Below are 14779 nucleotides of genomic sequence, written 5' to 3'. Positions count from 1 at the left end.
GCTCTAGAAATGTTTTAAAGTGCAGGCCTGCTGTTGTCAGGGTGAGCGATTGGTTGAGTGAGGACTGCGTTTTCCAGAGTATGGCTTTCCCCACAACCCCACCTCGCTTCAGCTCCTGCAGCTGAAGTTTTACGAGGTTGAACTGACCACCTGGCAGGGTTGATGTCCTTGCTCATGAATCAATTCTGAACGAATCTGCACATGGCCAGGTGGAAAGCCAGCGGTTTCAAATGGTGCATTTTTAAGTGTCACCGCCATCCGACATGATAGAATCTTATGCATGGAATGGGGAGAGTGGCCAGAGAACAGCTTGCACATAGTTAAACAATGGAACTTGTTGCCAGAGGAGGCAGCAATGGCTACCAGCTTGGATGGCTTTGAAAGAAGATTGACTGAACAAATCATGGAGGATAGGCTATTGATGGCTACTGGCTGTAAGAGCTCTGCTCCACTCCCGTTGCTGGAGGCAGTTAGTCCATGCCTCTGAATACCAGTTGCTGCCATTCATGAGTGGGGAGAGTTGTTGTTGTGCTCAGGTTCTGCTTGTGGGCATCTGATTGGCCACTGTGAGGAGACTAGGTGCGCCATTGGCCTGATCCAGCAGGTCTCTTCATTTGTTCTTTTTACCTTATTTTTAAAAAATTTAATTTATCATACCTGGCGCCACTTGGGACATGTAAGAAACCCAAAATAATCCGTGTGGTTTTGAATTCATTCATTAAAATCAGCGCTGCTTTGAACAGTTCTGTGCACCATCTCGATTCAAAATGGCCTCTGGTTGTAACCGGGAAAGCCAGTTAGGTCCCTGCCGCAAGGAGCTTACAGTCTGAGCTTTTGAACCATGAGACAGCAACTGGGAGGAGGGAGAGTGGAAGGGGATTCTAAGTATAACTTCACTCCTTGCTTTTGCAGTTCATTACCACATCTCTCTTTCTCTCTCTTTTCCCCCCCCTCCCTCCAGTTGAAACTCTGGAACAAGTTCCGAGTGTCCAACATTCCCTCGCTGATATTTATAGATGCCACTACGGGAAAGGTTGTGTGCCGGAACGGCCTCTTGGTAATTCGAGATGACCCAGAAGGTAAGGCTGTGTGTTTAATGCTCTCGCTTGTCACACCAAAGGAAATCTTTGCATCATTGCCTCTTGTGGGTCACGGTTGCCCTTTTCTGAGAGCATGGCAGAGACTGAGGCAAGCCGATGCACTCAGGCGAACCTCACCAAAGACTTCTTGGAGGCATAGGAAGCTCCAGCTCTTTTCCTAAAAACAAAGCAAGATTCCAGTCCTCATTGTTCAGAATTACAGGCTGATTTAATTAGAATTTCAATATACTGCTTTATAAGGAGTGGTTTATCTAGCTCAGTTTTGTCTACACTGACTGGCAGCAGCTCTCCAGGGTTTGGAGCAGGAAGTCTTCCTCAGCCCCAGGTGGAGATGCCATTGAGGATTAAGTGTGGGCCAATTGCCTTCTCCATCTCCTGGGCCATTGTGAGGGTTTAAGCAGTGCTTGGCAACTGAACCTAGCTGCCATATTTATTTCCCACAATGCACTTTCCTGCAATGACACCAGTCTTGGGCCTGCATGATGGCAGACACCATTTTGGATTCTCTTTTGGGGGGGATACAGGTCGAGACAGATGGGGTGCTGCTGTGATGTTGTTAGTCGTTTCTCTGCTTTATGCTGTGCTCCTCCCGTTCCTGCTCCAGGTTTGGAGTTCCCTTGGGGGGCCCGGCCATTTGGTGACGTGGTTGCTGGGCCTCTCCTCCGAAATAATGGCCAGACCCAGGAGAGCAGCACCCTTGAGGGCTCCTACGTTGGCGTTTACTTCTCTGCACACTGGGTGAGCTATGCTCTTAACTTTACCACTTTGGGGCTGTGGGTGGCGAATGGAGCTCAGGGGGTGCACGTGAGCATGTACAGAGTGCCTTCCCCTTACAACTGAGTCATCACAAGCAGAGCCATGTATTGACTAACGTAGTGATGAATTATAAGTAAAGAATAATCAGTGATTGTAATGGGAAGAAGTCTATTTTTAATTAATAGCGGGGATTTTTGTATGGTTTGTGGCTCAGAAAATTTTGTGATGATTCAGACTCCTTTTGTACAGCAGCTGTGACTGCCAGCATCCCCCAGCAATGTATATGAAGTGCATTTGGAGTGTGTTCATACAATCCTAGCATTGTAGAGTTGGAAAGGACCACAAGGGTCATCTAGTCCAACTCCCTGCAATTCAGGAATCTTTTGCTCAACATTGTTAAACTCTTTATTTGCATTGCACCGGCTTTACTTGTGCCGAAGGTTGTAGTCCACAGTGTTTCTTGTTTCGCAGCCTGCCTGCCTACACATACCTATTTAAGTCATTTTTGGCATGTAGAGAGCCTGAAGGGGAGAAAAGCACTTGCTCCCAGTTGACCAAAGCCTTTTCCCGTAGGCAATTCCCACTCGCCATGAGGCTGCCAGTGTAATAGTAATGTGCCACCTTCCCCATGCTATTTCTTTTGCAGTGCCCACCCTGCAGAAGCCTCACCCGGGTACTAGTGGAATCCTATCGTAAGATCAAGGAATCCGGTCATAAATTTGAGATCGTCTTTGTCAGCGCAGACAGGTAAGACCTGCCTCTCTGCCATTGGAACCAGCTCCTGCTACGCTTGGTGGGGAAGGGACAGGACGTGGGGATGAAAGGCGATTGGCTATTGGCCAGTCAGAATGGATTGGCAGGTGGTCCATGGCACTGGGGAAGCGGGTGCCAGAAGCAGGCGGGACAGGAGCAGGGGCTGTATGTCATTAGCGGAGCTCTGAGTGTGGAATCAAGCATTCTGGGAGTCTCAGCTTTTGGTTTTCTTAAAGCACAGTTTCTAGTCCCTAAGATACAGTTCAAAGGTGTGTGTGACCCGTTGCCTGGTGAAATGTTAACTTGCAGAGCTCTGGACCTTGACACATAAGCACTTTTCCCAGGCTTGTTACCTGTTGGAGAGGTTCTGTGTCCTCACTACAGAGGTGCCAAAGTTTAGTTCCTAGAAGGTAATCAGGGATTGGTAAGGCAGGCATAGAGACAGAGAGAGAGAGAGAGAGAGAGAGAGAGAGAGAGAGAGAGAGAGAGAGAGAGAGACACCCAGGGAAGAGCCTGCAGAGCAAGGGAAGCATCAAGATGGTAGTCAGGAGCAAAGGAAGGGATGGAATCTAATGCAACAAATGGCTCTCAGCTGCAGATTAACAAAGCCCATCCACAGTAAAAGGAATTCAAAGACACCAACTGATACCAGTAAAGTTGGGTGTCCTTTTCCAATGAGTTGCAGTGTGGCTTTGAGATCAGGGGTCCTGCTCAGCTCCTGGCGTTCGAATCCAAACTCAGCAGACAACCTTAGCACTACATTTCCATTGTGCAAGGCTATTCTTTGGTGGCCTCTTCCTGTGGCTTTTAGAATCCCTGTGGGACCTCCTAGCAGCGTTTTTATATATCCCACAATTTTACAGACGTTGGGTTTTCACCCCTGCTTTATTTATATATACAGTATACAAAGAAGAGCAAGTTTCTAGTCCTCATTACAGTGGGGAAAGTACGCTTGGGGGTGGGGAACTGTGTGGGCAGTGCCATTGCTGGAGTGTCTGGCCCCAGAGTGATGGATGGGTAAGTTTCCTTAATATCAACCTTAGTATGGTTGTTAAAGGTAAAGAGACCCCTGACCATTAGGTCCAGTCGTGGCCGACTCTGGGGTTGCAGTGCTCATCTCGCTTTACTCGCCAAGGGAGCCAGCGTACAGCTTCCGGGTCATGTGGCCAGCAGGACTAAGCCGCTTCTGGCGAACCAGAGCAGCGCATGGAAACGGCGTCTACCTTCCCGCCGGAGTGGTACCTATTTATCTACTTACACTTTGACGTGCTTTCAAACTGCTAGGTTGGCAGGAGCAGGGACCGAGCAACGGGAGCTCACCCCGTCACCGGGATTCGAACCGCCGACCTTCTGATCAGCAAGTCCTAGGCTCTGTAGTTGAACCCACAGCGCCACCCGCGTTACGCTTTTATAAATCATAGGGTGCACACAGTCACCCTGCCTTGCCGCCTGGCCACCCCCCCGTGCCAAATCCACAGCACCGATCAGCTTCATCCCCCTTCGCAAAGAGCACATTTCACAACAGCAGTCCTGTGAAGGCTACTGCAACCAGACTGCTTTTGTCCGCTGCAGTCCAGACCTCGTTCCGCACTGCAGGGTTGGTGTTCCACCTGGAAAGGGTAAAAGGCTGCCTCCTTTTGCTTCGCCCCCTCCAGGTCGGAGGAGTCATTCAAGCAGTATTTCAGCGAGATGCCCTGGCTAGCCGTCCCGTACACTGATGATTCTCGCCGCTCGCGTCTCAACCGGCTCTACGGCATCCAAGGTGGGACAAAAACCCTCTTTGAAAACTAACGTTCCTAGGATTGCATGTGTCGTGCATAACATACTTGTGGCCCTTGCTAGAAAAGGTGGTGCCAAAACAAAAAGGTCATTGATTAGGTTTAGCATTGACATGTAATGTTCATGTTTCCTTATATCCCAGTTATTGGAATATTTGTGTAAAACTCTTATAAAATGTTTACTTGTATGAAATTCTTATAAATGTCTTAAAGTAAAAAACAACAACACTCAACTTTGCTTGCGGAAGGTTCCAGATTCGATCTCCCACATTTCCTGGAAGGACTGGGAAGGTGTCCCAGTCTGGAATCCTTGAGAGCTGCTGCCAGTTAGTGTTGACATTATTGAGAATAGATGGACTGATGATCTGACTCAGTAGAAGGCAGCATCTTACATTCTGTGCATTCCTCGCCTCATTCTACTCCTTCTTCTTTTAACTCTGTCCAAGAGGGAGGTTTTCTTGGATCTACCTTTTGCCTAACTGTTGTCATTTTCACCGCTGTGCCCTGCTGGTGACCTTAGGGGATTTCTAAGGAAGCATGAAATAGTTAATGATAAACACTCAAAACCAATACACCCCTGCCAAGAACCAAAAGACACTGAACAATGATTTAACCATTTAAAAAAAAATGCTACATGGGCTATCAACAGAATTTTTGAATTCAGCTTAAGGAACCTTTGATCTTGGGGATGGGTGGAATTTAACGGTTCAAAGAATATGCAAAATTACCTAACCCTGTTAAAAACCTAAATTGTAAACATTTCAATAAATAACGAGGGGATAGCAATACCTGTGGTTAATAATAATAATAATAATAATAATAATAATAATAATATGCTTCCCATTTGACTGAGTTGCCCTAGCCACTCCAATCAGCTCCCAGTAAAATATTAAAAACATAATAAAACATCAACCATTAAAAACTTCCCTTCAGATGTCTTCTATTTAATAACAATATTAATGTTGTATGTACTTATACTTGCCAAATCTCTGGGCTCAATGTTGTTGTCACTCCATAGAGGTGGAGTGGGGAACTTCGGGTTTGGGTTTGAGATGCGGCCCTTGAGGTCTCTCCATCTGGCCCTCTGGACACCCCTCAGGCCACACCCTTCACCCAGCCTTTCTTCGTACCCTCCTTGAATATTTTTGCCTGCCCTGGGAAAGTGTCGTTCATGCCTCTTTCTTCGTCAGATGAATGAAAGAGCGAACGTTTGCATTCACATTTGTTGCTCCACCCACTTCATCTCTGGCCCCACCCACTATTCCACAGGTGACCTGTGGAAGAGAAAGCAGAAAAAAGCTCCTTCACATCTTTTTGAGTGATCAAGAAAGGGAGAGGAAGGGGTGCGGCTATGCAAATTAGGGCAACCTTTTGACTCTACGGCTCCCATTAAGGGACAAAAGAAGGGCTGTGGCTTTGCATGGCTAGGGAGGCATGAAAGTCCCCTTTTTCTCAGCTCCCACAAGTAAACTGGAGCTATTTGGAGTAGATTTGGGCCTGTGTTGGACGAAGCTGGTGGGAGCTGTACACAGGCGACTCCCCACTTAACGCAGAGGTAACGTTCTGGGGCCCTGCGTGCATAAGTGAAATTGTGTAAAGTGGGGCGCACCCCCCAAACACCCTCTTTGCTGCTCTCTCTTCAATCCATACCAAAAGTACTATATTCAAAAATATCCACAACTAGAATTGGGGTCATCCAGAGGCTGGAGGACACACAGCCAGACGGCTGCTGCGCTACCCCACACATCAGTTGTTAGATGGGGAGGCTGAGCAGCATAAACAAAGCCCCTCTGAACCTCCAGTCTCCTTGGGCTTCCTAGGCCCCCACTGATGTCCTCTCTGGGCTCCAAGGAGGGTCTCCTCATGAGTCACGAGGACTCTCCAGCTCTCTCCTGCCATGTCTGGGTTCGAATGGAGTTGTTTAATTATTTTCCAGCACTGCACATGAGTTGGTTGCGCGTAAGTAGGGGAGACACCTTCAGTCCAAAACATGGCTGAGAGTCCAAAGCACCTGGCAGGGGCACCAGGCTAAGGAAGGCTATGCTAGAGATGCTATGCTAGAGATGTTCCAAGCTGGCTGCGTGTGTCTGCTTCTGTTTTCCTTCCTGAGTAGGGAAATGACAGGCTTTCTTGTTCCTCTGGCCTTGTGCCCTGGAGGTGGTTTTTGCTTTAACTTTAATTTTTTTCTGCCAAATGGAAAAAGAAAATCAAATCTGCAGGAGGAAATTGTACACAGACCCCGAGAGCTTAATTTGGGGAGTGTCTGAAAGCTCCCATTCACAGCGCTGGGGAAGGGAGGGCTCCACCCTCATCCCCACAAGCCCCGGACCTTGAGAAGGGCTGTAGCTCACCGATAGAGCATGTGGTTTTGCAGGCTGAAAGCCACCAGTTCTGCATCTGACATAATCTCCCTTTAAAAGAATCAGGTGGCAGGTGGTGGGTTAAAGACCCTTCTCTCTCTCTGAGACCCTGGGGAGCCATTGCTAGTTGCTGTAGACTTTTTTGGGGGGGAGGGGGTATACTGCCATCTTTGAACTACAACTCCCAGGATTCCTCTCTGTTGGCCAAGCTTCCTGGGGCTGATGGGAGTTGGAGTCCAATAACATCTAGCGAGAATCTTGAGCTAAATGGACCTGTGATTTGACTCTGTAGAAGGTCACTTGCTAGGTTCCTATGTTCAGGGTTCCCTGTTGCCAAAATAATTGCAAAAAGGGAAATTTTTTCAGCCTGAGGGCCACTTTGCTTTCTGGACAAGCTTCTGGGGGCCGTGCGCCAGTGGGAGGCAGAGCCAGAGGGGAAAGTGGGTGGAACATCAAATAAAATTTTTTTCACAGTGGGTTAGTTTATAGACACCCACCCCTGTTATTCTCCATCCAAGCAAGCAAAGAGGCATATTCAGAGTTCAATGGCACATTCTCAGCACAGCAAAAATACTGAAGCAGGGACAGTGAGGGCTGTGACCTGTGAGGGAGACCCAAGGGCCGTATAGAGAGGTCTGGAGGGCCGCATTCATTCCCTGAAAATAAGATTTGTCAGAGTTCTTTTGCCTTTTGCTAGAACCCAAACATCTACCAACCTGAAGCCAGGTGTGAAGTAGATGAAATGAAAGACTTTGGCTTGCCTCCAGCTACGTTTTACTTTACTCAAAGACCCAATGAGATTAATGGGCCCAAGTGTATCTTCAGTGGGTCTGCTCTAAATAAAACATAGCTGGCTTTGTGCCAAGTGGTACTGAATGCTTCATGTTCCCTAGTCCTTTCTCAGCTCTAATGGAGCTGAAATTATTACTATTATTTATTATTATTACATGGTTCTCCCCATTTAATCCTCACAATGCCCCTCCGAGGTAGGCTAGCCTGACCCATTTTCACCCAGTGAGCGTTTCAAGGCTGAGCAGGGATTAGAGACCCAGTTTCCCCAGTTCCTAGTCCATGACACCATCATTGGCTTCCTCCTTCTTCCAGATCAGGGTATCGTGCAGAGTGGCAGCACTTAGACTCCTCAGCAGATCTGAGCTTTGCTGTGCTCCTGTGTGCCTTTTTTTCAATTTGCTTTTCCTCTCAGCACACAGTTTGGGGATTTATTTCCCTCTCCCTGCGTGTCGAATCATCACTTGGTTTTTTTTGGTGTAGGTCACCGCACAAAAGCAGCTGTTGCAGGAAGAATGCAAACAATGTGGGGAATAAGCTGGAAGCTCTGAAGGCAGCCGGCTTGTGGGGCAAATTCCTGGCAAAGACTTGGCTGGCAACAGCCGGCTGTGAACCCTGCTCCATATTCTTTGGCCAGGGGTGAGGATATTATATTGAAATTTAAAACAGAACCAGAGGACTCATAGAATTGGGGAGCTGGAAGGGACCCCAAGGGTCATCTAGTCCAACCCCCTACAATGCAAGAATCTTTTGCCCAACGTGGGGCCCAAACCCTTGACCCTGAGATTAAGAGAGTCATGATCTGCTGACTGAGAGAGCTTGATTGCAACAGCTGTGCCTATAAAGCACCGCAAAAAAGAAACAATAACTGTTGCTCATCAATTTCAGCACCTCAAAAAAAAAATCCATCTCAGATTTATTTTTTATTCATTCATTCTTAATAATAATAATAATAATAATAATTTATTATTTATACCCCGCCCATCTGTGGGCGGCTTCCAACAAAACACTAAAATACAGTAACCTATTAAACATTAAAAGCTTCCCTAAACAGGGCTGCCTTCAGATGTCTTCTAAAAGTCTGGTAGTTGTTGTTCTCTTTGACATCTGGTGGGAGGGCGTTCCACAGGGCGGGTGCCACTACCGAGAAGGCCCTCTGCCTGGTTCCCTGTAACTTGGCTTCTCACAGCGAGGGAACCGCCAGAAGGCCCTTGGTATATGCACTGGTATATACCACATTTCATCACATAACTTACAGCATACTTTTTTTCTTTTTTAAAAAAGCAAGTTCCTAGTCCTTATGAAAGCTTAAGACTTTGCTTTTTGCAAAGGTGGTTTGTTTGTCAGTGTAAGGTAGATTCCTGTGATCCTGTGGCTCACCTGACTCCTTGGCTGGTGAGGTGGGGTGTCTGTCCGTCCTCGAAACTGGCCAGCGTGGCAGGGGCTCAGTAAGCAAGGAAGCAGCTCCTGTCCTGGTGAGCTGCAGGTTTGAGCCCTGCGGCACCTATTGCTCTTGACTTGTTACTTCCATCCTTCTGGCTTAGTGCTACATAGAGCTTGCTCATGAATGAATTTCTCCTACCTCACCCCGCAAAACAAAAAAACCCAGTTTTATTAACTATCCTACATGAAATCAGTTTCACTCTGCCTACTAGAGAAGGAGGCAGGCTCATCACTGTTTAGCCACAATTTAGGGAAACGTGATTCCTGGACAGCTGAGTGGCAGGTGGTGGCTGCAGGCGGGACATCGCTTGACACCTGTCAGATTTTTTTTCCCCCAAAGCAGCAGGGGGATCAGGGCAGTAGGGGTCCTGAAGAGAGGCAAAAGCAATCCAGAGATCCAAAGAGGCTGGCAAGGAGGGTAGGAAAACACCCAACTGGCTGAATATTTCAGTATGTGAAAGTTAACATCAGAAGAGTCCAGCTGTGGAATCAGGCCAAAGGCTGGATTTGCCTATGTGATGTCATCACTGAGGGCAAGTGAAGTCAAAAGGCGAGTGAGGGCAGCGTAGGAAGAGGCTGGCCACTGGAACATTTAGTCTTGTTCTCACAGTGACCAGAAGCCAGATTGGGCTATATGCTGCCATCACTGAGGGCAAATGCAGTAAGATTGCACTCTTTCTGGTTCTGAGTAAAGAGCTTTGCAACTAAGTTGTGGTTTTCTTCCCCACAGAAGACCATTGGTCCATCTAGCTCAGTGTTACCTGCACTGACTGGCAGTGCCGGCTTTCAGACAGGGGTCCTGCCCAGCCACTGGGGATTGAAGCTGGGACCGTCCGCATGCAAATGCTCTGTAACTGAGGATCACCGTCTCCCTCTTCGTATGCACCTTGCCCACACACCTTGCTGTTTATCTTTGTCCCTATCCCAGGCATCCCGACCCTCATAGTCCTGGACCCCAAGGGGGACGTGATCACGCGACAAGGCCGGGTGGAGGTGCTGAACGACATCGAGTGCCGGGAGTTCCCCTGGCACCCCAAACCCGTCCTGGAGCTGACCGACTCCAACGCCGTCCAGCTGAACGAGGGCCCTTGCCTCGTCCTCTTCGTAGGTAAGGGATTCCCCCAATGGCGGCAGCCACTTCCTCTCCTACCTCTTCTCCACTTGGAAGGTTGCAGAGATCAGAAACACCACCTCTCTTCCTGAAAGTTGTAGAAGTGGCTTTGGAAATTTTTCCGTCCTCAAGATTGCAACACACACTCTGTTTCTAGCCAGAAGCAACATACCAGGTGGAACCTCAAGCCTGGGGGTCAGATGTGGCCCTCCATATGCCTCTGTCTGGCCCTTGGGACTCTCTCCAAGCCATGATCCTCATGGGTCAGTTTCAAACCCTCCTTGTTTTTTGTTTTTTAATGGGCCTGGCTGGAAATGTGCCCTTGAACTCTGAGCATGCCTATTGCTTGCTTGGGTGGAGAATAGAGGAGAGAGGGAGAGAGAGAATGTGAATGTGTTAGAAACTAGAATACCATACAAAGGCAAAATCTGCATTTCTTTCTCTGCCAACTTTTCCCCCTGCCCCTGCCCACTTCTAGTATGTGGCCCTCGGGAGGTTGTCCAGAAGAGAATGCAGCTCTCAGCTTGAAAAGGTTTCCCCATCCCTGGCTTAGTGTGCTCCCCAAACCCTGGGGTCGCTGTTAGGCTTTCTCCTCCGTGACCACAACCTGCAGCCATAGGTCAAGTCGTGGGTCAAGGAGGAGAGACTGTGACTCCGTTCCCGGGCTTGGATGACGTGTTAATCCCAGGCATGGGGAAGCAGTGGCTCTTTGGGCATCACTGGGCTATAACTCCCATCATTCCTGGTTGTTAGCCATGCAGACTGGAGCTGATGGAAGTTGTAGTCCAACATCTGGAGGCCACCCTGCGCTGGAAGTCCCGGGAAAGAGCACAGCAGCTGCGATCTTCTCTTCCCTGGTGTGTTCCCACCAGCTACACAGCTCTTGTTTCCGGTTCTGAATCTGGGTTCGGGCTTCCAGCCCAGTGGAAATCTCCGTTCAGCATGAGGCTACATCTCCCCCCTGCAAGCAACACCCCACCCACCCACCCACCCACGGTGATGTGGTACCTTAATCGGATGAGCTGTTCCCCTGTTGCAGCCATGCTGTGCCTGATCAGTTCCCTTACAATGGCGGCACTCCAAGCCTCACATTCATCCGTTTCCTGTTTCTGCCCCCGGAGTCTTCTCCCCCTCCACCCAACCGAGGACTCAAGCTGTGTCTGAATGCGGTTGTCTGTAACACCCCTGGAGTGCGGGGCCAATTGCGCTTCTTTCACGGCACGTACATCTAAGCCCCCCCACCAACCCCAACAGTTCTTGGTTTGTATCGGCGGCCGTGGGGGGAAACGGGGGCCGTGAGCGTAACACCTCCCCACGTAATTAATTCTTTTGCTTTAGATTTGATCTCACGCTTAACCTTTTGTAAAGCGCTGTTTTGTCTGCAAAGTCCTTGAAAACACACAAACGCTTTTTCGCACGAGCGCACACTTGAGACCGTTTAGTGCTTGGAACGGCTCGTCTTTTGCAATGCCGCTTGTGTAAGCTGTACATCTCCTGCCTTTATCACAGTTGTGTCCTTCCCTTGTGAGGTGCTTAGGCGCGCGCACACACACACACACACACACGAAGGCAGACAGACCCAAAGACACATGGACATTCAGACTAGGCTCTCGCCATTTTGTTCCTGTTTTCTGGTTGTAACAGTACCAAATCTGGGTTTAAATGCACTCAGATTGCACCATTGAGGTTTGTTTCACTCTGAAATGTTACCTTCCCCCCAGCTCCCCAAAAAGTGTTTTGGGAAAGGCAAAAATGGTTTCTCATACAGATAGATAGATAGATAGATAGATAGATAGACAGACAGATAGATAATTAAGACTTGCTGCTGCTTAAAATGCTACAACGAAATGAATCATACAATTTTTCACAATGCTGTAGGTGAAATGTATTCTGAATGGGAATGTCTATACATGCTTAAATGCAAAAAATAAAACAAAATGATAACGTCCAACAAAATCAATGTGACAGATTGTGCTTAATGGAGGCTATGTTGCAATCAAACAGTATATGGATTTCATTACAGAAATAAATAGCACAGAGACAGTAAGTTTGTTTTGTTTGTTTTTTAAAAAACAACAACCCAAAATGATATATCCAAATAGATGCCTGATCAACAGAATTCGTGTCTGTTGATCAGGTATCTCTTCAGATCGATCATTTTATTTATTATGGCTTTAAGCATGTATAGCAGTTCCCTTCATTTTAGTGGAATACGTTTTTATCTGTGTCATCATCAGTTCTTGAGGTGTGTTATATGTGAAACAAACACAATAGTCTCTGGTCTTAGACAAAGCTGTCTTTTTTTGTCCTACTGGGATGGGGCAGCTCTGCTCCTCAGCCTAGTTCTCCCCCTCACCGCTGCCCCCTAGTAATTCACTCTCCTCTCCGCTTTCTAGCTCTCTGTTCAAGCTGAGCTCACTGTGACCCTTCTTATTTATTCAGCAAAGCGCTGCTGCATGAGGGTCCTCCAGCCCACCGGGAACCCGACTCTTGTAGCCGGGGGTGGGAATAGATTGTTGCGCTCCCTGCGGGTGAGTGGGGAATGATTGATAGGGCGGCCCTGTCTGGCTAATGATGGACCACTCTGGAAGAGAGTTATCCCAGCAGCATAATAACATCCTCCCCCCTTCCATGCTTGCCTGTGGGGCAGAAATTCAGCGGGGGGAACAAATAATCCAGGAATCATTTCCAGGGGTTCGGTTAGGGGGTGGGTCGTGCTGTGTCCTTGCGGGGTGAAAATGACCTAGAACTCTTATCTGTTGCCATGATGACAAATGTCAAGCCCTCTCCTAATGAGTACCTGTCATTACTCTGCCTAGGGAAAACCTTGTCCTTTTTCTTTTTCCCCCCTGGTTTAGGGCTGTTGTTGTTTCTGTATTTCTTTTAAAAAAATTAATTTATATATACATGTATACTGAAAGCTTTAGTGATGCTCCATCCCTGTATATATATAATCACGGCAATCGATAATTCAATTAATCCAGCCATCTCATATCAAAAGGAACCTATGCTAATTGTGCAATTAATTCAGCTGAATATTTGAAAACCTTTCAGTTTACCCAATTTCATTCCACTTTTTTATATTTTCCTTTCCCCCCAGATTGATTCTAAACCAGTGCATATTAAAATACCAGACAATGGCCCCTTAATACAATAAAAGTGTGCTGAAATGATAATGTAAACATAATAAAACTGCAAGACAGTCCAAAATTTTAAATGCAGTCGTTAGCTACAACAGCACATGGTTCACAAATGCTGTTTTGAATTAGCCTGAATGACAGCAGTTAATATTTCATCTGTAGCTCTTCTTCGTAGTTTATACATAACACCCAGTTATTTAAAAAATCTTAATACAGTATCTTACTATTTCATTACTTCATTATTTCATTACTTGTTACACGTGTAGCAAACAAAGTATTCCAACAATTCAAAGAAAGAAATTGTTTTTCTGTCTTCCTTATATGGTTTATTTTATGTTATTTTTGTTTATACCCTGCTCTCTGAAAAAAAGAATAAGGAGACGATATGGGAGTTAGCACATAGCTGTGGTTGATGAGGCTGTTTCAACTTCTTTGCCTTACCCTAGTATATATATTGTCTCGATCTGTGGAACTGGTACCATTACAGGCGCCACATAATACTTGTTCCGCCTTTGTAAGAAATCCATCATTTAATGTGGCAAAACCCACCCTTTGGAACTCCCTGCCTCTTGACATCAGGCAGGCACCTTCATTGTACTTTTTTCAGCACCCCCTAAAAACCTTTTCGTTTAGGCCATGGGTAGGCAAACTAAGGCCTAGGGGCCAGATCCGACCCAGTCACCGTCTAAATCTGGCCTGCGGATGGTCTGGGAATCAGCGTGTTTTTACATGAGTAGAATGTGTCCTTTTATTTAAAATGCATCTCTGGGTTATTTGTGGGGCATAGGAATTCGTTCATCCCCCCCCCCCAAAAAATAGTTCAGTCCCCCAAAAGGTCTGAGGGACAGTGGACCGGCCCCCTGCTGAAAAAGTTTGCTGACCCCTGGTTTAGACAAAACCAGACATGACATGTAGAATGCTGGCATGTGTTTTAATCTGTTTTTAGCTTATTGTGGATTTTAGTTCTTTTTCGAATGCTTTTCAGAGAACGGTTTTTACTGATAATTTTATTGGTTATTTGTTTACCCACCCTTCACCCTAAGGTCTCAAGGTGGGTTATAGCATTATTGTATTATTCTTTTTGTAAACTGTTTTGAGGTTTGTGCTTAAAAAACCCACATTAAGTAAAGTAGTATATAATTTTTTTACGAAGTAAATAAAGTTAGATTGGGGTAGCCACTGTGGCTTCCTCCAGATTTTGTTAGCTGCAAACCCCTTCATCCCCTGACCGTTGGCCATTCTGGCAGGTGCTGATGAGATTTGTCACCTGACAGCATCTATACCTCTATAGAGATCTTGCTGTTCTACAGCTGCCCCCCCCCCACCTCTGCACCACTCTGGCTCCTGAAATTCCTCTTCAGGTGCTGCTACTGCTATTATTATTATCATCATCATTATGATCATTATCATTATCATTATTATTTTCATTTCTGTGCCGGTTTCTATTTTTAAGGGGGGAAAATCTCAAAGCTGTTTACAACACATTTAAACACCAAATAAAACAATCCAGAATGAAACATGATTGAAGAAAGTCAAATATGAAGCAACA

The 14779-nt window shown here is 46.8% G+C and overlaps 1 protein-coding gene across 1 annotated transcript in view; it reads left to right on the top strand.

Moving 5' to 3' along the window:
• Nucleotides 1–14779, top strand: part of NXN (nucleoredoxin) — a 68676-nt gene that overhangs the window by 44357 nt on the left and 9540 nt on the right. Inside the window, exons 2-6 of the mRNA XM_083715208.1 lie at nucleotides 962–1079; nucleotides 1705–1838; nucleotides 2503–2603; nucleotides 4265–4371; nucleotides 9908–10087. Of these exons, the coding sequence (XP_083571334.1) occupies nucleotides 962–1079; nucleotides 1705–1838; nucleotides 2503–2603; nucleotides 4265–4371; nucleotides 9908–10087 (640 nt within the window). The remainder of the gene's footprint in view (nucleotides 1–961; nucleotides 1080–1704; nucleotides 1839–2502; nucleotides 2604–4264; nucleotides 4372–9907; nucleotides 10088–14779) is intronic.

This window comes from Podarcis gaigeae (genome assembly GCF_964106915.1).
Source record: "Podarcis gaigeae genome assembly, chromosome: 15".
NCBI lineage: Eukaryota > Metazoa > Chordata > Lepidosauria > Squamata > Lacertidae > Podarcis > Podarcis gaigeae.
This window is presented reverse-complemented; position numbering and strand designations above follow the sequence as displayed.